Here is a 25497-nt window from a genome sequence, read left to right on the forward strand (position 1 = left end):
CTTCTGGTACTACAAGATGCTCTGGGCTCATCTCATATATTTCCTGCCCCAGTCCTAGAATCAGCCATTTCTCCCCACCTGGTTTCTTTTATTAGAGAGTGGTGTTAGAAACCAAGATCTGGGCACTCGGAGTGCTTGTTGCTACTGGGGTGTTGTTTCTTTTAGGTCATCAATACTTTTTAATCAGCCCCAGTGTGCCCGATGCAGGGGCTCCGCCCTGGGGATACAACAGCGACTGTGCCAGAGGGGGAATCTGCCCTCACAGAAGTCACAGTCAACCTGTGGGAACAGGCTTAAGAGAGCAACTCCAATATTGACGAGGTGTGCAACCTTGGGTAAGTTTTTTTAATCTCTCTAAACTTCAGCCTCCCCATCCGCGAAATGGGGGTGATTATAGTACTTCATGAGGGCACTGGGAAAATTAAATGAACTCAAGTACTCTTAGAACCTTTGGAACAGTGTGGCGTGAAGTGCTTATTAAATCTGATTCTTGTTCATAGTGATCAGAAATCACACAATTACGATCATTATAAAATAATTAAAATTTGCAGAGGTTCAGAGTGCCAGAAAAGCATGTAGCAGGAGAACCTCATTTTGAGGTGGCCAGGAAGGCTTCCCAAGTCAGTGGGGTTGCAGCTGAGGCAGGAAGGGTAAGTCACTAGGCAAGGGGGAGGGGCAGAATGTTTCAGGCAGAAAGAACAGGAAGTGCAAAGACCCTGAGGCAGGCAGGAGCCTGGCACACTTAGGGACTGAGAAAAGGCCAGTGGTGGAGACGGGCAGGAGAGAAAACTCATGGGATTGGAAGGGGCAAATCACACAGGGCCTGGGGGGCCATGGCGAATTGAGACTCGGTCTTAAGAGCAAGAGAGGTGTGCTCGTTTCGGCAGCACATATACTAAAATTGGAACAATACAGAGAAGATTACCATGGCCCCTATGCAAGGATGACACGCAAATTTGTGAAGCGTTCCATATTAAAAAAAAAAAGAGCAAGGGAGGGGACTTGTCCAAGGGCACAGGTCTAGTAAGGACAATCAGGATCGGAACCCAGGTCCGTTTAGTCTCAGAGATCTTTATTTTCTTGGTCTGAATTGGAGAGAGGAAGTTCTTGATTGGGGGCGGGGGATTGTTTTGTTTTTGTTTTTGGTAAGAAGCATAGTTTTAGTTCTTAGGGGTCAGAATCTGAGTACACGCCAGCCACCGAAATTCTACGTTGTTCTTGCCGTCCCTCTAAGTACCATCTCTGAGGGCCTGTGAGGTCAGGAGACACAAAGCTGGCTTAGCCTGCATTCCCGCCCTTGAGCACATCACTGCCCGAGGGAGAGGAGGATGCATATACACGTAAATCCAGCGGGGGTGACAAGGGATAGGCACAGAGCACCGCTTCTCATGGAGCACAGTGTCTAAGCCGAAATATAGTGGGAGCAGGTGCGAGGTGGGGCTTCTGGATGGAGGAGCCCGGAGGAGTGCAGGCACGGATTTGTCCCAGGGGATCTGGTAGGAAACAGGAACCATCAGGAGCACTGGATGCAGATTGTGAGGTGGGACTGGGGAGTCTGTCTCCAGCCTCAAAGGGCCCTGGAAAGTCAGGCAGAGAAGTTGGGATTTTATCCCGTTGACCAGGAGCCGGCAAATTACAGCTTGATTCAGCCCACACTTGTATTTGGACAGCCTGTGAGTAACAGTGAGGTTTACTCTTTTTTTTTTTCTTGAAGCGAAAGAGAGCATGAGTGCACAAGGGGGTGGGGAAGGGTGAGGGAGAGGGAGAGAGAGTCCCAAACAGGCTCCATGTCCAGTGCGGTGCCCGTCACGGGGCACGATCTCCCGTCCCTGAGATCTTGACCTGAGCCGAAACCAAGAGTCAGAAGCTTAACCGACTGAGCCATCCGGGCACCCTGGATGTTTACATTTTTAAGTAGTTGAAAAAATAACAAAAGAGGAGCGCCTGGCTGGCTCAGTAGGTGGAGCACGTGACTCTTGATCTCAGGGTCCTGAGTTCAAACCCCACGTTGGGCGTGGAGCTTCCTTAAAACAAAAAAGCAAAAGCAGAATAGCGTCTTGTGACCTGCGAAAGTTATAGTTTAGGTGTCCCGCCAAGTTTGCTAGTGACACAGCGTCACCTGTCGTCTGCATATGGTCCTTTGGTGGCTTTCCAAGCCATGGCAGCAGCAGCAGACGGCTCCCAGGCAGGGCCCGCTTCCTGGCCGTGCATGCTGTGGTCTCACCGGGCCCTGCTCTTTTGTCACCATTTTGAAATTCTCAATAATCTGTGAATGAGGGGCCCCTCATTTTTATCTTGCATCAGGGTCCTGAAAATTACATAGCCAGGCCTGGTGACAGAGACCATATGGCCCACAAAGCCTACGGTATTTACTATCGGGCCCTTTTCAGAGAAAGTATGTGAATCCTGTTACGGTGGACCGAACAGCAGCCCCTCCAAGATGTCCATGACCTTGTCTCCTGGTACCTCCAGCTGCATGACCTTACCTGGCGGAGGGGATTCTACAGATGGTATTAAGTTAAGGATCCAGAGAGGGGGAGATGATCACGGATGATCCGAATGGGACGCGTAATCACAAGGTTCTTATAGAAGGAGGGCAGGAGGATCAGAGGCAGAGGAGATGTGATGACGGAGCAGAGGCCGGTGATCCTGTTGCTGGCTGTGCAGGTGGAGGAGGGGCCATGAGCCACAGGATGCAGGCAGCTTCTAGAAGCTGGAAAAGGCCCAGAAACAGATTTCCTCCTAGCACTCCCAGAAGGGCTGCAGCCCAGCTGACACCTTAATTTTAGCCTCGTAAGACTGCTTTCACATTTCTGACCTCCGGGGCTCTAAAAGAATAAATGTATGTTGTTTTAGGCCACCGAGGGGGCAGTCACTTGTCACAATGGCCGCAGGGAATTGATACACCTGTCCTAGGCAACGAGCATGTAAAAGAATTTGTTTTGTAGCCAAAGAGAATTTTAGATGAGAGACTGACTTTGCTTGCTTGCTTGCTTATTTATTTATTTATTTATTTATTTATTTGAGGGAAGGGAACCAGAGGCAAGGGTGGACAGCCTGGGGCAGGGGCTGGGGGACTGGGTCTGGAGAGGAGGATTCCAGAAATTGATGAGGTGGGATCAGTAAACTGGTCGGTGACCAGTCAGATGTGGAAAGGAGGTGCCCTGATTCATTAGACCCAGTGACGTGGAGGGGGAAGCTGTGACGTCTGAACCATTTCCAGGGCTCCGAATACAGGTGGGGGCTATTTTGGGGCCACAAGAAACGGGTTTCACTGTCAGGTGTTCACCGCCTCCCAAACAGAGCTGAGGCATCAAAGCAGATGCTCGTTGGGAGGACGGAAGCCAGGCGGGCCTGGACAAGCCCAAAGAGTGTTCTGGCACTCAACACGCTCTACAGCTGCAATCTGATTCCATCCCAAGTGCCCAATAGGTCAGTGTCAAGAACAGGAAGCTTTATTTATTTTTCCTTAGGCAGCAGCATGTATTTTCAGGTTAGCCACAGTTTGGAGGTCATGTCCATGTGCCAAGGGGACTGGCCCCTTCCAGGTGTGGGTCACCTTGGTTCCTATGTGTGCACATTTCTGCCCCAAAGAACCCGGCCCCGGAGGAGGCACAGAAATGCAGGGCTTTCTTTTAGGCACCGCTCTGCTCATCACGTCCCTGCGCCTCCGTTTGCTTATTTGTGAAAGCAGGTGGCACCACCACCTCAGGGACACACAGAAAGCAGGCGCCGAGCAGAGCGTCTAATATGGTTAACACCCAGAGAGCAGGAAGGGCTCCGCTTTTTTTTTTTTTTTTTTTTTTAAGTCGGCTCCATGCCCAGCGTGGAGCCCAACTCGGGGCCTCTAACTCACAACCCTGAGATCGAGACCTGAGCTGAGATCAAGAGTCCGTCGCTTCACCTACTGAGCCACCCAGGCGCCCAGTCCGCTTCTTGTCTTAAAACCTCGGCTCCTGGAATACCACCACCTGAGATAACGTGGGTCACTGACCTGGACAAGTGTGGCAAATTTTGCTTTCCAGAATGATCTTTCTGCAACTGACCCATAACCATTCCACTGCACTATCTTCCTGGCAAGAACAGCACTGGGTGTTTTATCTCTCCTGAGATCAAAGGTTAGGAAAGGCCCTGCAGCTCTGGTTCCTGGGGTCATGGCGTGGCCTGGCTTTCCCTGCTGTCCTGGAGGGTTATCCATAGCAATCACTTTTTTTTTTTTTTTTAAGATTTTATTTATTTATTTGACAGAGAGAGACACAGCGAGAGAGGGAACACAAGCAGGGGGAGTGGGAGACGGAGAAGCAGGCTTCCCGCCAAGTAGGGAGCCTGATGTGGGGCTCGATCCCAGGACCCCGGGATCATGACCTGAGCCGAAGGCAGATGCTTAACGACGGAGTCACCCAGGCGCCCCGATAGCAATCGCTTTCACTTCCAGGTGTTCTCACTCGGTCACCGTCAGTCCAACGCTGACTCTGTAGCAGCCTCTATCACTTTTAGTTTTCGTTTTTAAGATTTCTGATGTTTCCTTTTCATGGTGTACAAGTTCTCTTTCTTGCTTGGCTCGTATGTTTCCCATGTATTTGCGGGGCTTTCTGCAGTGCTGTTTTTTAAAAGTTTTTTTTTTTTTTAAGTGAAAATTCAGGGGTTTCTAATATGTTCACAGAGTTGTGCAAACATCACCACTGTCTCATTCCAGAACATTTCTTTACCCCAAAATGAAAGAAACCCATGCCTGTTAGCAGTCACTCCTCAGCCTCTGGTGACCACGAATCTATTTCCTGACCCCATGGATTTGCCTGTTCTGGTCACTTCATGTAAATGGAATCATGTCACATATGGCCTTTAGTGTTTGAGCATCCTGTCATCGAGGTCCATCCACGCTGGAGTATGAATTGGTACTTCATGGCTGAGTAATATTCCACCGTGCGGCAACACCACATTTTCTTTATCCATTCATCACGTGATGGACATGGGGGCTTTTCCCACTTCTTGGCAATTGTGAATAAGGCTGCTGTGAACATTCACGGACAAGTTTTTATATGAACGTATGTTTTCCTTTCTCTTGGGTCAATACCTAGGAGTGGGATAGCTGGGTCCTATGGTAACTCTACGTTTAATGTTTTGAGAAACCACCGAACTGTTTTCCAATCTTTTCTTTATAAATGAGGTGGAGGCTTCATGCTTGTCGGTCATTAGCAGGTAGTCAACTTGTGGCAACACGTCTCTAGCCTGGTTCTTCATCCGGCGACTCACAGGAAGCAGGCCCGGGACTCACGTGTATGCCGTGGCCTGCGTGCAAGGTGCCTCCCACCAGCCCCTGATGTGCTGGGGCAGGAGCTCCGAGGACGTGTGTTTCCATTACTGGGTCCTAACCCCCACCCCCACAATACCCACATTCCCATATCACAAAATCTTCAAACCTCCCAGACCCCCAGACAACATATCCAAAAGCACACATTTCTCACAGCGCTGCATGCCCATGTGCAGTCGAGAGCAGGTTGTGTGATAGGAACAAGCCAGGTGTTATCAGTCTGTTAAGAGCTCATGCAAATTGGTAAGAACCAAAGGAGCAAAGGTAAGAAGCAGTTCGGGGGGCAGTCAGCAAACCTCAGACCGGGTCTGCCAAGGGGCCCAAGGGTAAGGACCCAAGGTGTCGATCATTCTGGCCCTGCCAGGACCCCCAGCACCGGCTTTCCCCGGGGGCGGCAGCCAAGTGAAGCTGGAAAGACACCCATTGGAAGCTACCTGCCCAGCGTAGGAAAAGGTTCATGTTCTGCCCCTGTGGTCGTAGCACTGACAGTCATCCTGAGCCACCAAGGAAGGGCTGTTGGCCAGAGGACGTTTCTTCTGGTCTCCAGTGGGTTACCTTTGGCTTGGCACTGATCCAAATGCCCAGAGATGACACTGGCTTAATGAATTGCACTTCTGCTAGAAAAGACGGGTAGAGGCCTGCAACCATGTGGAGTAAGAGTGGCTCCCAGCCTCCAGGCTGACCACTGTGTGGATGCAGTTCCTTTTTTAAAAATTTTTAATTTGGGGCGCCTGGGTGGCTCAGTTGTTAAGCGGCTGCCTTTGGCTCAGGTCATGATCCCAGGGTCCTGGGATCGAGCCCCACGTCGGGCTCCCTGCTCAGTGGAGAGTCTGCTTCTCCCTCTCCCTCTGCCTGCCACTCTGCCTACTTGTGCTCTCTATCTCTCTGTCAAAGAAATAAATAAAATCTTTTAAAAATAAAATAAAAAATAATAATAAAAATTTTTCATTTTTATTATTATTTTTTAAGTCGGCTCCCCTCCCAGCATGGAGCCCAACGCAGGGTTCAAACTCACGACCCTGAGATCACGACCTGAGCTGAGGTCAAGAGTTGGACACACAACCGACGGAGCCACCCAGGCGCTCCATGTGTGGATGCAGTTCAGTCCTCATGGTAAGCCTCTGAGTTGGGGCCTATTAGCCCTGTTTTACAGAAGGATCAAGTGAGCCCAAGGTCACATGCTCCCAGAGGATGGCAGAGAGGGGACAGGGGTTGGGACCACAGGGCCAAACAGGCCCATGATGTGATGAGGGAACAGGACACACAGTGCTCCCCCCGAGGCTGGAAGAATGTGGGGGAGAGTGGAGAAAGGGGAAGGTGCAGGTCAGCACCAAGAGAGGCCCCAGCCTCAACCCCAAGGGGATGGACAGGAGGAAAGAATGAGTAGGATGCAGATAAGCAGTGTGTGTGTGGAGGGGGGGTCTAGGAGAGAGGAGGGGCCCGAGGAGAAGGTTTGCATAGACCACTCTGAGAAAGGAGAGCCCAGCGGGGTGGGGGTCATGGGTTCACAGTGGCATCTCTGGGGTGTTATTACACTCCCCCATTCAGCCAGGGCCCAGTAGCCTGAGATGGTTGAGTTTGGAGGGAAGGGGATGTCCTCAGGATGCAGTTAAAGCACTTGGTCCACATGGGAGAGGGGAGAAACCAAGGCCATAGAGAAAGGGTCTGTCTTGCTCTTCATTCCCTCCCCACATCCCTAGCACCCAATATGCTGCTGTCTTACTCAGGTCCGTCCTGGGCAGATCGGTATGCTCTGGCTGCAGAGCCGTAACAAGGCAGCCCAGTCTGGGTGGGTCAGGGACAGCAGAAATCTGTTTCCTCACATTGAGAGCATCAGATAAATGTTTTTTGTTTATTTTTAAGTAGTCTCTCCACCCAGCATGGGGCTTGAACCCACAACTCCGAGATCTCAAGAGTTGCACATTCCACCGACTGAGCCAGCCAGGCGCCTCTAAATAAATGTTTGATGTTGTTATATGTATATGAAGGTACATCTTAAGTAAAATTGTTTTATTATTAAAAAAACTATTTCTTCCTGGTTCGTTCTGGAGGCAAGGAGCCCAAGATCAAGGTGTTGGCAGGGCTGGTTCTTTCTGAGGCGTCCCTCGTTGACTTGCAGATGGCCACCTTCTCCCTGTGTCCTCACACGTCTTCCTTCTGTGTGCATCTGTGTCCTATTTTCTCCTTTTTATAAGGACACGAGTCATTGGATTAGGGCCCACCCTAATGGCCTCATTTTAACTCGATCACCTCTTCAGAGGCCCTCCCTCCAAATACAGTCACAGCCCGAGGCCCTGCGGGTTAGGGCTGCAACACATGAATTTTGGAGGGGGCACGCAGTTTGGTCCGTCCCCCTAGGTAAGCCCACTGGGTCTCAGCAAGGTGGGCAGAGGAGCTCAGGAGGCCCTCGTCACCCATGGGCATGGCCCAGCCTTCCGCAGTTAAGGAGGCAGGATTCTCTGGTGGATGGGGCTGGCCTGGAGCTCCGGTGGGAGGATGGGGAGCCGTACATCAGGGGCTCAGGCCCAGCGAGGGGCCCCATGGATGTCCACAGAGGCTGGCCCGATGAGCTACAGCCAGCATAGGATCAGGAGAGGAGATCCAGGAACAGCTGGGGGGACTGGCCATCTCAGAGCAGCCTTCCTATCCCCAGGAGCAAGGGTTTTGCTGGGCTCACACCGAGGGGAGGCCCCACTGGACACATGCTCTCCTTCCTCCTCCTCTCTTTGCCGCCGCACCGGGCCTTGCTCTGCCCAGACCCCTGCCTCCCTCCTTTCCCCTGGCCAGCATCCCCAGTCCCTTCCCCCAGTAGCGCAGCCCGCCTGTTCCCACAGATGAGCATGGTGCCGAAATGAGAACGGTGGTGAGACCCCCCATCTCCCACTGCCCCCACCGGCACAGGGTCCTGTTCAGTTAAGCAGCTGCCAATGTGAGCCCTGCTCTCCCTAGTCTCTGTGGCTCCCTGAGAGACTGGCTGAGTCTTGTCACTGCCAGTGCCCAGCACAGGGCCTGGCAGCCAGCAGGCATCAAAGATTTGCTGGCCAAAGGAGCAAGAAGCAGGCCCTTCCTGGGAGGACCAGCAGCACTAAGACCCCAGCCCGGGTTTGTCCCATTCTGGTAGGGCCTGCCCCTGTCGCCCCCACCAGTGAATCAGGCCACCCACTTTGGGGTCCCTTCCACGGCTGGTGAGCAAGAAGGGCACCCCTCCTCCTGTCACGGGTCCTGTCCCTTGCTGCCCCATGCTTTGTGAGTGAGCTAGCTTAGTCCCCACCCAGTGACCAGTGTCCTTAGCACACCATCTGCCTCACCTTCCCCATGTGTGCGGGGACCCAGAGGCCAGAGTGGTCAGCCTGGGGTGGGGTGGGGTGGGGCGAAAGCATGGCCGCTCTTCCAGCCATCTTCTTGGGCCTTCGCATTCCCCAGTGAGGAGTGTTCAACCTACCCAAGTGTACCCAGGGCAGGCCAAGGGTCAGGAGGAACTAACTGAAAGCTGCTTTTCCCAAGAAAGGCAGGACTGGTGTGAAAGGCCAAAGGTCACTGAGCAGACACCCTCCAAGAGGGTGAGGGGGAGCCCCTCCGGGTTTGGAGAAACAGGGCCAGGAAGCAGCTGTTAGTAGCTATGCTGTGAGCGGGGCTTCTCATTCTCGGGGCCACTGACCTTTGGGCCGGAGGATTCTTCGTGGGGGGCGGGGCAGGACGTTTAGTAGCATCTCTGGCCATCTCTTGACAACCAGTTATCTCTCCAGGCAGTGCCAGGTGTCTCCTGGGGGCAAAATCGGCCCACTTGTCAGAACCAAGCCTGGAGAGAGGATTCCCTTGCTTAGGTTCTTAGGCTGATGTTAAGGGCCTTCAGATCACATCCGGGTCAGGTATTCAGGGGGCCTGCTGTTTGATGTGCCCTGTTCCAGGGGCCTGAATTCTCCCCCACCCCCATCCCCACCCACCGTTTTCCAGAACTGGGTCCATATATCACTTCCGCCAAGAAGTGTTCTGTGGGTGCTGTGGTAGGCAAAAAAATGCCCCCCCCCAGATGTCCACGTCCTCATCCCCAAAACCTGAGAATATGTCACCTTCCGTAGCGGAAGGGACTTGGCAGATGTAGTTAAGTTAAGGCTCTGGGGATGGAAGATGATCCTGGGTTATCCTGGTGGCCCAACATCATCACAAGGGTCCTTAGGACAGGGAGGCAGGAGGGTCAGAGCAGAGGAGAGTGACAACAGAAGCGGGGTGCAGAGAGAGCCTGGAAGGTGCTCCGCTGCTGGCTTTGCAGGGAGAGGAAGGCCGCACGCCAGGGGGCACGGGCCACTCTGGAAGCTGGAGGGGTGAAGACACAGATGGCCCACAGAGCCTCCAGGAGGCTCTTGGCCCAGCCAATAGCTTGATTTTAGGAGTTCTGCCCTCCACAACCGAAAGATCAGAAACTCGTATTGTTTTAAGCCACCGTGCTTCAGGTAATTTGTTACCTCAGCCGCAGGGAACTCAGGACAGGCATACGTTCACTCTGGAGCCCGAGTCGGGGAGGGGGGCGTGGGGGGCGGTCCCTGGGCAGTCGGGCTGGCCTCTGCCTCTCTTGGGGCACGAGCTACGCTGTACCCCAGGCCTGCTGTCTCTCCCACTAGATGCTGAGGACTCAGTGTATGCAGGTTGAGGGTCAGGCCTTGGGTGGACCAGACATTCTCAGGCTGAGAACAACGAGATGAAGCAGACAGGGACCACTTTTCTCCCCACTCCACCCCCCAAAAGTCACACATAAAAAGACCAAAAAGCCCCAGTCTTCGTTTCACATTGCTGACTTGGAAAGGCTTCTCAGGTTCTTTAAGGTGTCCTGGGCCCAGTTCTTTTCACCCCCACCCCCAGGAAGAGACATCTCTGATTTTTTTAGCCAACAGGGCTAAAGGGAAAGTGAATTTTGCGTTAAAAGTTCACAATTGGACACGTAGCCCAGGAGGCACCTCCAGTCCCTTTATCAGCAGCAAAAATACCAAGTGGGGGCGGTTGTGTGGCCTCAGCCTGACCCCAGAGAAAGGGACCAGGGACAGAACCGTGAGAAAATGCTCTTGTCTCAGAGATGACTGGAAAGGAGAGAAGAATCCAGAGCGGGTGTGTCTCTGAAGCTGAGGCAGGCAGGAGCCCTCGGGAAGCCACCAGGGGCCCTCAGGCCACATGGGCTGCTGTCAGGCTTCCATGGAGCCTGTGCAGGAGGTGACGGGGACAGTCAGCAGGAGGGGTCAGGGATGCCGGGTTTCTTGGGGTGGAGGAGACTGGAGAGGCATCCTTGGCATTTATCCCCTGCCAAACGGGGTGGCTGCAGAAACAGGCAAGAAGGGAGAATGGGTGGTGAGAGCAGAGAGGTGAGGAATGTGTCCGTTGTGGTTTTTATTTGCTATACTCTGATGCTTTGCGCTCTTAGGGCCTTGCTGCTGTGGGAGGGACTGCCCCTCCCAGGACTAGCTGATCCCTAGGGATGGCACACACCTCGCCTGCCACCGCTCCTCCTCTGACCACCTCCTTAGCAGGCTGCCACACTCCAGGAGGCAATGTCCCCTTGCCCTAATGTCCCCAGGGCCCCGGGGCCAGACAACCAGGCCTGCCCCTATCCCCCAGAGCCCACAGAGATTATTCAAACCAGCCAGTCCTGAGACTGTTGACCTTGCCTTTCCGTCCTGTAGAAACCACAATAAAGGCTCCTGCTCAAGTCTCTGCCTTGCTCCCTCTGTCTCCTGAGTGACCCTGGTGCTTCCTCGTGTAGCCCCACATGGTGTGCGGTGCCCCCTCCTCCTGGGATCTGTGAGTAACAGACTGTCTCCTCCTGTGTTAGCCTCACCATACCTGAATAATAATAAAACCTACACTTTATTTTTTTATTTATTTATTTTTTTAAAGATTTTATTTATTTATTTGAGACAGAGAGAATGAGAGCCAGAGAGCATGAGAGGGAGGAGGGTCAGAGGGAGAAGCAGACTCCCCGCCGAGCAGGGAGCCCGATGCGGGACTCGATCCCAGGACTCCAGGATCATGACCTGAGCCGAAGGCAGTCGCTCAACCAACTGAGCCACCCAGGCGCCCCTAAAACCTACACTTTAAAACCCTGAGGGGCAGATCTGTCACTGGGGATGGACAGAAAGGGGAAAATGGGGTACAAAGGAGGTAGAGGGAGTGGACGCATGGGCCTCCTTGTCTGAGTGATACTGGAGAAGGGGGGGACTGCTCACTCAGCTAGAAGCCCACAGGAGCTCACATGTACTGGAGGTGACCCCCCCGCCCCCACTCCAGGTCCCGTCATCTGGATTCGACAGTCACAGGACTCCGCATCGGCTGTGGACCTGAGCCAGCACACTTTATTTTATTTTTTTAGATTTTTTAATTTATTTGACAGAGAGACACTGCAAGAGAGGGAACACAAGCAGGGGGAGTGGGAGAGGGAGAAGCAGGCTTCCCGCAGAGCAGGGAGACCCATGTGGGGCTCGATCCCAGGACCCTGGGATCATGACCTGAGCCAAAGGCAGACGCTTAACGACTGAGTCACCCAGGCGCCCCTAAAATATTTTTATTTACTTATTTGACAGAGACACAGTGAGAGAGGGAACACAAGCAGGGGGAGTGGGAGAGGGAGAAGCAGGCTTCCCACGGAGCAGGGAGCCCGATGCGGGGCCCGATCCCAGGACCCTGGGATCATGACCTGAGGCGAAGGCAGACGCTTAACGACTGAGCCACCCAGGCGTCCCTGAGCCAGCACACTTTAAACCCTCTGCAGGTCCCACCCCATGAGCCCCAGGAGGTAGCTGGCCTTGCCAGCCCCCATGCTGACTGGCACTGGCTGGCACCAGCAGCCCAGGAGGAAGCCGACACTCGCCTCCAGATACAGCCCCGCCCCGCAGCACCCAAACACGCGCCTGGTGACCAGCCCCCACCATGACTCTGGCATCCAGTCAGCTGGGGGAGAGACCCACAGCAGCTTCGGGCCGAGCACCATGCCCCCCAGCCCCCCAGCCCCTATGCCCTGCTGCTGTCAACTTGGGTACAGCCTGGGGCACCGAAAGCCTGGGCTTTCGGACTCCTCAGCTTACCCGTCCCTTCCTTTTTAACAGAAGCACCGCATAGCCCAGCAGTTAGGGGTGCCTGGCCTAGCAGCTCAGCCCTGACTCCTCGGGCACAGGACTGACCGGCCGGAGCCTCAGTTGTCACATCAGCGGATATAAAATTCCTCGGTACAGGACCTGGCATGTTGCAAGCCGACGCCGGTGGTTGCATCCTTTGATACTACAGCTCCTAAGGGATCGGGGTCAAACAGGGTCAGGAGTGTAAACATACACGCATACAGCAACACAGCCTGTGAGACAGGGCAGAAACTTGGATCCCCCCAGTTTCTCAGTGGATCAGTGGTTCCCAGCGGGGGTGGAGGAGCCAGGGAGTTTTGTCCACATCTTTCCATTTTGACCACGATGAACTGGCTTTGAGGAATGTTGCCACCGATTTTCCTCATCAAGCTCACGAGGAGAGGGACCGTGCTGAGAAACTGATGGCGCTGTAGGACCCACATGGTGGCCAAGTTTCCCCTCAGGATAGCAAGAAAGCAGACTGTGGTACCTGGGAGAGCAGGCTGGATACAGTGTGGCAGAAGTCACGTTTGGTGCAAAATGTGAATCAGTCACAACCAGAACTTGTACAAAGTGGCCATTGACAAAGATGGCCAAGTCATTCATGTAACTACATTGAATAAGAGGATGAAATCTATCAAAGAATTGGGCAATCACATAACCAGCTTGCACAAGATGGGACCCCAGAATCCCTGCATGGCAGAGTATCTTTTTGACGAGGACACCCGGGGACAGTGATGCACCTGTTCTGACCTGTCCGGGGGTTCCTTGGAGGAAAGATGCAAGGCACTGGCCTCTCTTTTGCCCACTTTGTAACTCTCTCAAAGCAGGAAGGGACTATGCAGAGGGCATTCCTTGAGTACAGCTGAAAGGCAAATGAACAAGGTGCTGCCACATGGGGTGGGGGAAAGATTACAGTTGGGACAAACAATAGACATGGTGAAAGCCTGAGAGGAGAAGCTGGGGGAGGAGCTACTTGGAGGAGGAGCTACTCAGGGGAGGAGCTACTTGGGGAATAATGGCTTTGAAAAACCTCCCATGCCTGGGGCAGGATGCATGCTCAGAAAAGATTTTAGAAGCCCCTAAGTGTTCACCTCTGGCTGATCTTTAGACTCACCCCAAGCAGGAAGTGAAGCCTAAGACCAAGTTGTAAGCAACCCGGCTTGGAGTTACAGGAGTGCCCCAACACAGAGTCAGTCTGCAAACACCAGGAAGTACTTTGTCTCCTCTCCTCTTTCCTTCCTTCCACGCTGCCCTCTTCCTCTTTCTCTCCTCTTTCACCTTTCTCCTCCACCGCCTACTCTTTGTCTCCTTCTTCCTTCAGGCATTTAAGAAATGTCCAGCAAGGGCGCCTGGGTGGCTCAGTCGTTAAGTGTCTGCCTTCGGCTCAGGTCATGATCTCAGGGTCCTGGGATCGAGCCCCACTTCGGGCTCCCTGCTCCACGGGAAGCCTGCTTCTCCCTCTCCCCCTCCCCCTGCTTGTGTTCCCTCTCTCGCTGTGTCTCCCTCTGTCAAATAAATAAATAAAATCTTAAAAAAAAAAAAAAAAAGAAATGTCCAGCAAATGCTGACCAGAAGCTAAAGGAACTGACACTTCAGAGACCACACACAATAAGAAATACAGTTTTAAAAATATTCTAGAAAAGTCATTCAGACAACTGCAACCCACAGCAAACAACAACAAAGCCAGAGGGGGACAAATCTGATTCACAGACTTACCACATTGTAATATTCAAATTGCCTAATTTTCAACAACAACAAAAATGAAGCATGCCAAGCAACAAGAGTATGGCCCATTTGCAGGAAGATAAGAAACTAACAAGTGACCCCTGAGGACACACATACATTAGACTTGAAGAAGACTTTAAATCAACTGTGTTAAATATACCTAAAAAGCTAAGGGGAACCATAGACAAAGAACTAGGGGAAATATGGAGAATGATGTCTCATCAGATAGAGACTATCAAAAAGAAAGAGAAATTGTATGAAAGAAACAAATAGAGGTTGCCAATGTACCATCTCCAGGCGGCCCCGGGAACCTGTTTTTCCCGGGAGCAGCTGTGAGCAAGTGGAACCAGGTTTCATACGTGTGGCCATCCGAACCAGCGTTACTGGCTCGCTTCAAGGAACAAGTCGGCTACAGGGAAGGGCCTACCATGGAAACCAAGAGAATCCAGTCTCAGCTCCCAAATGAAGATGGTGATCACAGTGACAAAGAAGATGAATAGCCCCAAGTGGTGGTTTTAAAAAAGGGAGACCTGTCAGTTGAAGAAGTCATGAAAAGTAAAGCAGAAATAAAGGCTGCCAAAGCAGATGAAGAACCGGCTATAGTTGATGGAAGAATCATGTATCAAAAACCAGTCAAATATTCCTCGGATGAAAAATACTCAGGTTTAACAGCAAGCTCAAAAAAGAGGAAGGCAAATGAAGATGAAATAAATAAGCAGGACTCAGTTAAAAAGAACTCACAAAAGCAAATCAAAAACAGTTGCCTCCTTTCTTTTGACAATGAAGATGAAACTGAGTAAGTGTAAATATTTTGGACTTAGTCGTCCTTAAGAATATATGGGGTGTTTTTTAAAGTGACACTTTTTTTTCTATTTAAAGATAATACAAGTTCATTATAGAAAATTCAGAAAAAATTTAGTATGATAAAAATTTTGTCTGTCAATACCCCTTTGACATGAGGCTAACTCTGTAGATATTAACTATTAACATTTTGGAACTCCCACATGTGGAGTATGTATTTTTTAAACAAAATTGAGATTATATTGCATATGTTTTCTGTCCTGCTTTTCACATGACATTATATTCTGAGCATTTTTGCAGATCAGTAAAATTCAAAAATTTAACATAATTGCTACAGAGGATTTTGTCATTAAACAGATCGCCTATTGCATCTTCTTCATTTGCAGAAGCCCACTTTGGAGGAAGATGATAATGTGCCTATTTAAGAATACTTCCCCATGGGGCGCCTGGGTGGCTCAGTTGGTTAAGCGACTGCCTTCGGCTCAGGTCATGATCCTGGAGTCCCGGGATCGAGTCCCGCATCGGGCTCCCTGCTTGGCAGGGAGTCTGCTTCTCCCTCTGACCCTCCTCCCTCTCATGCTCTCTGTCTCTCATTCTCTCTGTCTCAAATAAAATAAATAAAATCTTAAAAAAAAAAAAAAGAATACTTCCCCAGCTCCTGCTAAAGGTAGCCATATAACAGCTCTGGCAATTTTAGAGATAAAAGTGGATCTTGTACAAGTGAGCTTCTAATAGAAGGGATCTTGATAGAAGAGAGGACTTTGTCTCCTCTCCTAATGTATAACATGGAGACTGTAGTTAATAACACTATAAAAAAGACAGATACAGGTAGAAGTCTGCTTAATAAAGCTACCAGGTGTTTGATACAAGAAAGCAGATCTGGCAAGCATGAACCTTTGTCCTTCTCACTACATCCTGCTACATCCAGGAACACATACATGAAACCTAAGAGTATTGGCGCCATTTTTTGGCCTAAGGGAGGCAGATCCTTTCTCTGGGTGGTACAGTGGAAAGATTCAAGGCACTTGGATCCTGATAGCATGCCTCGAGGAGCTTCTGCACCAGCCACGGACTGCCAACCTCTGGACTTCTTGTTACATGAAAAGAATAAACCAAAAGTTGTTGGTCAGTAGTACCACTTGCTGACACCTGAGAATTCAATGTCTCCTGCCCTCCTTTTCCCTTAAGAGGCCCCCTCTAGAGTTGAGCTCTAGAATTTGTCAACCTTAAAAATAAAAGCCAATTATTTTACCAGCAAAACAAAACAAAACAAATAAACAAACAAAAAAACAAATAGAAATCCTGGAGCTGGAAAGTAAGACAAGATGAAAATTTCCCTGGAGAGTTTCAACAGAAGATTTTAGTGGGCAAAAGAAAGAACCACTGAACTTGAAAATCGGTCAATTGAAATTATCCAGGAGCCAAAAGAAGAAAGAATGAAGAAAAATGAACAGGACCTGAGACACCTTTGGGACACCATCAAGTATATAAGTGAGCGTATAATGGGCATCCCAGAGGCAGAAGAGAAAAGAGAAAAACTGTTCAAAGAAACAGTGAGTGAACACTTACCAAATTTAGTAACAATCATAAATCTGTACATGCAAGAAGCTCAGCAAATTCCAAGCAGAAAAAATCAAAGAGATCCACACCAAGACATTATAATTGAATTCTTGGAAAATAAAGACAAAGAAGGGCACCTGGGTGGCACAGTCGGTGAAGCGTCTGACTCTTAGTTTCAGCTCAGTTGTGATCTCAGGGTCATGAGATCGGGTTCCACGCTCAGAGCAGAGTGTGCTTGAGTTTCTCCCTCCCTCTGCCCCTTCCCCTTCTAAAATGAATAAATAAATCTTTATTAAAAAAAAGGAAAAAGACCAGAGAACCTTTAAAGCAGCAAGAGAGAAGTGACTCATTACATACAAGGGATGTCCAATGAGAATAACAGTTGATTTCTGATCAGATACCACAGAGGCCAGAAAACAGTGAAAGGCATCTAAAGTAATGGAAGGAAAAAACCTGTCAACCAAGCATTCTGTATCTGGTAAAACTATCCTTCAGAAATGAAAGAGAATCTACAATACTCCCAGATAAACAAAAGTTAAGAGACTTTGTAGCTAATAAACCTGCCCTACAAAAAAATACTAAATAGGAGTCCTTCTGACTGAAATGAACACTCAATAGCAACTCGAAGTCACAGGAAGAAATAACATTGGAAAGGTAACCACATAAGTGAATATAAAAGCGAGTATTATTGTATTATTGGTTTGCAACTCCTTTTTCCCCCTCTATATGATTTAAGAAACAAGTGCATAAAGCAAGAATTATAAGGGTATGTTAATGGGAATACAATGTATCAAGATGCAATTTGTGACAGTAACAATATAAAGGGGAAGGGATGCAGCTGCATAAGAGCAAAGTTTTGTATACTGTTGAAGATAAGCTGTATTAATTTGAACTGGATTGTCACAAGTTGAAGACACTAACTGTAACCCTACGTAAATAGTAAGAAAATAACAGAACATATACAGAAAATGAAATAAGGAATCAAAGTGGTACACTATAAAAAAAAATCAATGAAACACAAGAGGAAATTATAAGAACAAATTAAGGAACAAATAGGTATAAGACACACCTTTTTTTTTTTTATTTTATTTATTTATTTGAGAGAGAGAGTACATGAGAGGGGGAGGGTCAGAGGGAGAAGCAGACTCCCTGCTGAGCAGGGAGCCCAATGCAGGACTCGATCCTGGGACTCCAGGATCATGACCTGAGCCGAAGGCAGTCACTTAACCAACTGAGCCACCCAGGCACCCTAAGACACACCTTTAAAACAAATAATAAAATAGAAGTAAGTCCTTTCTTATCAGTAATTATTTTTTTTTAAAGATTTTATTTATTTATTTGACAGAGAGAGACACAGCAAGAGAGGAAACACAAGCATGGGGAGTGGGAGAGGGAGAAGCAGGCTTCCCGCCGAGCAGGGAGCCCGATGCAGGGCTTGATCCCAGGACCCTGGGATCCCAGGATCCCAGGACGACTGAGCCACCCAGGCGCCCTTTATGTTGGGTTTTTGTTTTCATTCATCTCAAAATATGTTTTAATTTCCCTTGTGATTTCTTCTTTGGCTCACTGGTGTTTAAGAGTGCATTGTTTAAGGCATACAGATGGCCAACAGACACATGAAAAGATGCTCAACATCACTCATCATCAGGGAAATGCAAATCAAAACCACAAGGAGATATCACCTCACACCTGTCAGAATGGCTAGAATCAAAAACACAAGAAACAACAGGGGTTGGCAAGGATGTAGAGAAAAAGGAACCCTTGTGCTCTGCTGATAGGAATGCAAACTGGTGCAGCCACCGTAGAAAACAGTATGGAGGATCCTCAAAAAATTAAAAATAGAATTACCACTTGATCCAGTAATTCTACGACTGGGTATTTACCCAAAGAATACAAAAACACTAATTTGAAAAGATATATGTACCCCTATGTTTACTGCAGCATTACTTAAAATAGCTAAATCATGGAAAGGGTCCAAGTGTCCATCGATAGATGAATGGATAAAGACAACGTGGTACATATGCAATGGAATATTACTCAGCCATAAAAGAAAATGAAACCTTGCCATTTGCGACAATGTGGATAGAGCTGGAGAATATAATGCTAAGTGAAATAAGTCAGTCAGAGAAAGACAAATACCATATGATTTCACTCATATGTGGCACTTAAGCACCAAAATAAATGAACAAAGGAAAAGAAGAGACAAAGCAAGAAACAGACTGTTAACTACAGAGAACAAAGAGATGGTTACCAGAGGGGAGAGGGGTAAGGGACGGGTGGAATAGATGAAGGGGACTAAGACCACACTTACAATGAGAACTGAGTAATGTATAGAAGTGTTCAATCACTATAATGCACACCTGAAACCAATAGAACACTGTATGTTAACTGGAATTAAAAAAAAAAGTGGTGTTTAAATTCCATATACCTGAGAGTTTTCTAGTTTTCCTTCTGTCACTCATTTCTAGCTTCATCCCAGTGTGGTCAGAGAGGTTAGTTTGATAGTTTGTATGATTTCGACCTTTTAAAACACATTGCGACTTGTTTTGTGGCCTGACCACAAAACATACTGGCAGTCTATACTGGCGGATGTATTACTTGGATTTGAGAAGAATGTGTGTTCTGCTGTTGTTTGCTGGAGTATTCCCAATATATCGAGTAGGTCTGGTTACAACTATTGCTGAAAATGGAGTATTGAAGTCACCATCTACTACTGTAAAAGGGTCTATTTCTTCCTTCAATTCCACCAATGTTTGATTCATATTTTCTGGGGCTCTGTAGTTTGGTACATATATGTTTATACTTAAAAAAAAAATTTTAGGGGCACCTGGGTGGCTCAGTCCTTAAGCGTCTGCCTTTGGCTCCGGTCATGATCCCATGGTGCTGGGATTGAGCCCCACATTGGGCTCCCTGCTCAGCGAAGAGCCTGCTTCTCCCTCTCCCTCTGCCTGCAGCTCTGCCTACTTGTGCTCTCACTCTCTGTGTCAAATAAATAAATAAAATCTTTAAAAAAAACGAACACAACATACCAAAACCTATGAGATGCAGCAAAAACTGCTCAGAGAAGTATATGGCTATAAGTGCCTTCGATCTTGGGATGCCAGGGTGGCTCAGTCAGTTAAGCATCTGCCTTCAGCTCAGGTTATGATCTCAGGGTCCTGGGATTGAGTCCTGAATTGGGCTCCTTGTTCAGCGAGGAGCCTGCTTCTCCTTCTGCCTGCCACTCCCCCTGCTTGTGCTCTCTCTCTCTCTGTCAAATAAATAAATAAAATCTTTAAAAAAAAAAGGAAGAAAGATCTTAATAACTTCACTTTATATCTTAAGGAACTAGACAAAGAAGAGTAAACTAACCCCAAAGCTAGGAGGAAGAAGGAAATAATAAAGATTATAGTGAAGATAAGTGGAATAGAGAATACCAAAACAACAGAGAAAATCAACAAAACCAATAGTTGGTTTTATGATAAAATTGACAGACTACCTAGACTAAGGAAAAAAGAGGAAATAATTAAAATCAGAAATGAAAGTGGGGACAAAACTCTGGACCTCACAGAAGTAAAAGTTTGTAAGACAATACTATGAACAATTAAATGTCAACAAATTAGCCTAAGTGCAATGAACAAATTCATAGAAACAAATAAGCTACCAAAACTGACTCAAGAAGAAATAGAAAATGTGATCAGTTCTATGTACTACCCTAAGGACTTGACTTTCCCCTGCTAAGCCAGTGGTTTTTCAGACTCTTTTCAGAGGCCGAAGGGTTCCCACATATCTGGGGTGAATGGGAATGGGCCTCCCCAACCCCTGGTTGAACCACAAAGCTCTATTTATTTTCATCTGTTTTCTCTTGGTGGGTGAGGGGTTCTGCACAGCATTTCTTAGAGTCAGGCCCTGTGGATTTGACCTAGCGAACCTGGTGAAGAAGAAATCTGGCCAGGTGGAGGTGTCAGGACTCAGGAGCCGAGCAAGGCCAGTGCCAGGCTGGGTCTGCTCGGAGGGAGGACGTGCATAGCTGTAGCAGCCAGAGGAAGCTGTGAGTTCTGACAAGTCCTGCCTGGCTGGCCCCGCTCCCATCATGGTGGCCCTTGGTTTCTGTTTGATTGGTTGTTCAGTGTCCCCCTGCAGTTCCATATGAACTTTAGAGTCTGTTCTTCCACTTCTGCAAAAATGGTCATTGGTATTCTGATAGGGATTGCACTGAATCTATAGACTACACTGGGGAGTACTGCCATCTTAACTATGTCTTAGTTAAGGAAGGAGATGTCTTTCCATTTACTTAGGTTTTCTTTAATTTCTTTAAGCATGTTTTGCAATTTTCAGTCATAAGTCTTGTACTTCCTTAGTTAAATTTATTCTTATGTATTTTATTCTTTTTGATGCTATTGTAAACGGAATTGTTTTTTAAATTTAAATTTAAATTGCTATTGTATAGAAATGCAACTGATTTTTTATGTGTCAAGCTTGTATTCTGCAACTCTGCTGGCTTTATTAGCTCTAATTGTGTATGTGTGTGTGTTCTTTAGGGTTTTCTCTCTACATATGATCATGTCATTGGTGAATATAGTTTATTCCTTTCCAGTTTGATTGCCTTTTTTATTTCCTGTTCTTGCCTAATTGTTCCAACTCCAGCATTGAGCACAATGTTGAATGGAAGTGATGAAAGTGGGCATCTTTTTCTTGTTTCTGATCTTAGGGGGACAGCTTTCAGTCTCTCAACCGCTGAGTATAATGTTCACGGCAGGTCTTTCATAAATGCCCTTTATCATTTGAGGTTGAGGAAGTTTCTTTCCATTCCTAGTTTATTGAGTACTTTTATCATGAAAAGGTGTTGGGTTCTTTCAAATGCTTTTCCCTGTATCAGTTGAAATGATTGTGTAGTTTTTCCTTCATTTTATTAATGTGCTATATTAAATTGATTTTCAAATGTCGAACTATCCTTGCATTCCCAAGATAAATCTACTTGCTCATCATTCGTGATCCTTTTATTTTTTTTAATTTTTAAGAAAGATTTTATTTATTTTTTTGACAGAGAGAGATGAAGCGAGGGAAGGAACACAAGCAGGGGGAGTGGGAGAGGGAGAAGCAGGCTTCCCGCAGAGCAGGGAGCCCAGTGTGGGACTCGATCCCAGGACCCTGGGATCATGACCTGAGCTGAAGGCAGACGCTTAATGACTGAGCCACCCAGGCACCCCTCTTGATCCTTTTAATATGCTCCTGGATTTAGTCTGCCACTCTGGTGTTGAGGATTTTCTTTAAAAGATTTTATTTATTTATTTGAGAGAGAGAACAAGAGAGAGCATGAGCATGAGCAGGGGGAGTTGCAGAAGGAGAGGGAGAAGCAGGCTCCCTGCTGAGCAAGGGAGCCCAACACGGGGCTCGGTCCCAGGACCCTGGGATCATGACTTAAGCCGGAGGCCGACACTTAACCGGCTGAGCCACCCAGGTGCCCCTGGTGTTGGGGATTTTTTAAAAAAATTTTATTTAAACTCAATTTAATTAACATATAGTGTATTATTAGTTTCAGGGATATGTGTTGAGGATTTTTGCATCTATATTCATCAGGGACATTGGTCTGTAGTTCTCTTGCAATGTCTTTGCTTGGCTTTGGTATCAGTGTAATGCTGATGTGATAGAATAAAATAAGGTAGGATGTGTTCCTTCCTCTTCTGTTTTTTGAGAAGAGTTTGAGAAGGATTGGTGTTAATTCTTCTTTTGATGTTTGGTAGAATTCAATGAAGCCATCTGGTCCTGGATTTTCTTTTTTGGGTGGTTTTTGATTGCTGATGGAATCTCCCTACCTGTAATAGCCCTTTCCAGATTTTCTGTTTCTTCCCGAGTCAGTTTGGGTAGTTTGTTTCTAGCAATTTGCTAGTTTCACTTAGATTATCTGATTAGTTGGTGTGCAATTGTTCATAATATTCTCTTCTAATCCTTTTTTAAAATTTCTGTAAGGGCAGTAGTTACGTCCTGCATTTTTTAAAAAAATATTTATTTATTTATTTATTTAGTAATCTCTAGCCCAATGTGGGACTTGAACTCATGACGCTGAGATCAAGAGTTGCATGCTCTACCAACTGAGCCAGCGAGGTGCCCCTACCCCATTTTCATTTCTGATTTTAGTAATTTTTTTTCTCTTTTCTAGGTCCCTGTTTTATGTCATGTCAGCATTCCTCAGATGTTATTGTAAGCCCATTGTCAGAAAAATAAAACTAAAATATCTTCATGACAGTAGGGACTAAATCTGTCTTGTCACTGTGTTGTAACTACTGAATCCGGCACATAGTAGATCTCGGTAAACATTTCCTGAATTATTTCTTGCTGGTGTAGAGCACAAAAGGGACCAGAAAGGGCCTTCCTCACAGCCCTCATGGGAAGACAAGCTGCTATTCTTGAGTCTTCTCTTGCCTGGGCTGATGTCCCCGCACTGCATCTTCTGCATGACCTTGGCAGAGCTCAGACACAGGGCTGACCACAGCCCTCCCCCGGCTAATCCCTCGGCAGCTCCCCAGTGCCCTTTCAGTGAAGGTCACCCTTCTTGGCTAGGTATATGAGGCCCTGAATAGACTGTCTCCTCCCACCTCATCTTCCGCTACCCACCCCATCTCCCGCCCCAGCCATCCTGTGCTTGGCAGGTCCCTCTGGCGTCCTGCTCTGTCTGACCTCTGACTAACACCTGCTTGCCCTGCAGGTCTCCATTCAGTAGCTGTTCTCTCTGGAGACCTGGTGGGGTGCCCTCTGCATTCCCACAGCCTGCGTGTGGATGTTCATCTAGAGGGTGGACTATGATCTCCCCACCGGCTGTGAGCCTCACGTGGGGAGTGGTACATCTATTATTTGCCCTCTATCTCCAGATCTCTGCATATCACTTGGTACCTGCTTTAAAATGTAGGTTTTATTCTTTTTCAGATATGGTGAGGCCAACAGATCAGGAGATGATGGCCATTAAAAAGATAGATTGCTGGGGCCCCTGGGTGGCTCAGTCATTAAGCGTCTGCCTTCGGCTCAGGTCATGATCCCAGGGTCCTGGGATCGAGTCCCACATCAGGCTCCCTGCTCGGCGGGAAGCCTGCTTCTCGCTCTCCCACTCCCCCTGCTTGTGTTCCCTCTCTCGCTGTCTCTCTCTGTCAAATAAATAAATAAAATCTTTAAAATAAATAAATAAATAAATAAATAAATAAATAAATAAATAAATAAATAAAATAAAATCTTAAAAAAAGAGAGTTGCTACTCAGAGATCTCAAGAGGCTGGGGCACACCATGCCACAGAGGGCCACATGGGGAAGCACCACAGTTGGTCAGGAGGCAGAGGGAGTGAGGGGAAAATGTGGGTAAGAGCCTGTTCTCTGGTTTCCGTGGGAGGGAATTGCTGAGGCAGCGCCTGAGGCTCAGCCCTGGCTGGTTTGCATGATTTCAGCTCTGGGGCACAGGGGCTGTGCCTTTGCTGTCCAGCACCTGGCTCTGGGGTGATCAGGGCAGGGGACGGTGGCCCTGAGAGTGAGACCCAGAAAGGAAGGGGCTCAGGTGTGGGCTCTGGATTGGCTGGTTTGCATATGGAAGGTTCGCTCACGAGGCATTTACCATCTCTAGGAATCTGCTAACCCCGCGACGGGCAGTCCTTCCATGATCAGGGAGGTCCCGGCTATCAGAACATCATCATAAAAGAGACGTGCTTGGAGCATAGAGGATTTTTAGGGCAGTGAAACACCCTGATACCATAAAGATGGATGCGTGTCATTATACATATGTACCAATGCTTAGAACGTACAGCACCGGGAGTGGACCCTGACGTAAACTATGGACTTTGGATGATAGCAATGTGCCGTCCGGGCTCCAGGGCAGGCTGTTGATAATGCAGGAGACTATCCATGTGTAGGGCAAAGGGTATGTGGGAAGTCTCTGTACCTTCCCCGCAGTATCACTGCGAAAATTTAAATTGCTCTTTTAAAATAAGTCTTAATAAAGAACAAAAATAAAAACGAACAGTATGAAATTATGAACTGACAATTATCTGTGGCTAGAGTTGCTCTGCCCACTGAGGTAGCCACTAGCCACCACCACATGTGGCTATTTGGCACTTGAAACATGCTGCAGATGTACAATCAAGATTTACTATGCCAAAAAAGGGGGAATGTCTCATTAGTTGTTCTTATTTGATTACATGTAGAAATGATAATATTTTTACAGATAGGGTTAAATAAAATACAGTATTAAAATTTTTTTAAAGACATGCTTTTCTTAAAAAAAAAAAAAAGATTTGGGGTGCCTGGGTGGCTCAGTCATTAAGCGTCTGCCTTCGGCTAGGTCATGATTCCAGGGTCCTGGGATCGAGCCCCACATCAGGCTCCCTGCTCAGCGGGAAGCCTGCTTCTCCCTCTCCCACTCCCCCTGCTTGAGGTTCCCTCCCTCGCTGTGTCTCTCTCTGTCAAATAAATAAATAAAATCTTAAAAAAAAAGATTTTATTTATTTATCAGAGAGCACGAGCAGGGCAGGGTGTGGCAGAGGGAGAGGGAAAAGGGCTCCAAGGTGAGCAGGGATCCCAATTCGGAACTCGATCCCAGGACCCGGGGATCATGACCTGAGCTGAAGGCAGACGCTTAACCAACTGAGCCACCCAGGCGCCCCAAGACATGCTTAATACAGCCCCCAATCAGTACACGTGGAATGAAGGGCTCAGAGCTGAGCTAGGAATCCAGCCCTGCTTACTTGGGCAGACAACTTAACCTCTCCGAGCTTTAGTTGATTGCGTTTTCCCTGTAAAATGGGGATGAATATTAATCCTACAGGGTTGTTATCATCTCGGGCCACTCTCTTTGGAGGAGCCCAGTCCGTCCCCAGTGTCTTCCTGTCACACCAGGATTTATAGCCACGATCCTAATCTCGAAGTATCTTGCTTCATATTTGCTGCTTGTCTTGTCTGCTCTACCCTGGGACCATCTGTCTCCTTCATTGCTCTCCCCTGGCACCCAGCCCAGTGCCTGGCATACAGTAGGCATTTGCTAACT

The 25497-nt window shown here is 48.1% G+C and overlaps 1 protein-coding gene, 1 non-coding gene and 1 pseudogene across 2 annotated transcripts in view; all 3 read left to right on the plus strand.

Annotated features, from left to right (window-relative positions):
- The window catches only part of CCL25 (C-C motif chemokine ligand 25), a 35223-nt gene that overhangs the window by 2925 nt on the left and 6801 nt on the right, over positions 1 to 25497 (plus strand). The window contains 1 exon segment of the mRNA XM_045863143.3: positions 166 to 335. Within this exon segment, the coding sequence (XP_045719099.2) occupies positions 166 to 335 (170 nt within the window).
- On the plus strand, positions 872 to 978 carry LOC123834957 (U6 spliceosomal RNA). Its single transcript, XR_006788532.1, has one exon. It is a non-coding gene; the product is annotated as a U6 spliceosomal RNA (small nuclear RNA).
- On the plus strand, positions 10642 to 23459 carry LOC123834386 (uncharacterized protein KIAA1143-like; annotated as a pseudogene).

Source organism: Mirounga angustirostris, unplaced genomic scaffold (genome assembly GCF_029215605.1).
Source record: "Mirounga angustirostris isolate CCGP_5_RB_7025 unplaced genomic scaffold, mMirAng1.0.hap1 SCAF_1, whole genome shotgun sequence".
Classification (NCBI taxonomy): domain Eukaryota; kingdom Metazoa; phylum Chordata; class Mammalia; order Carnivora; family Phocidae; genus Mirounga; species Mirounga angustirostris.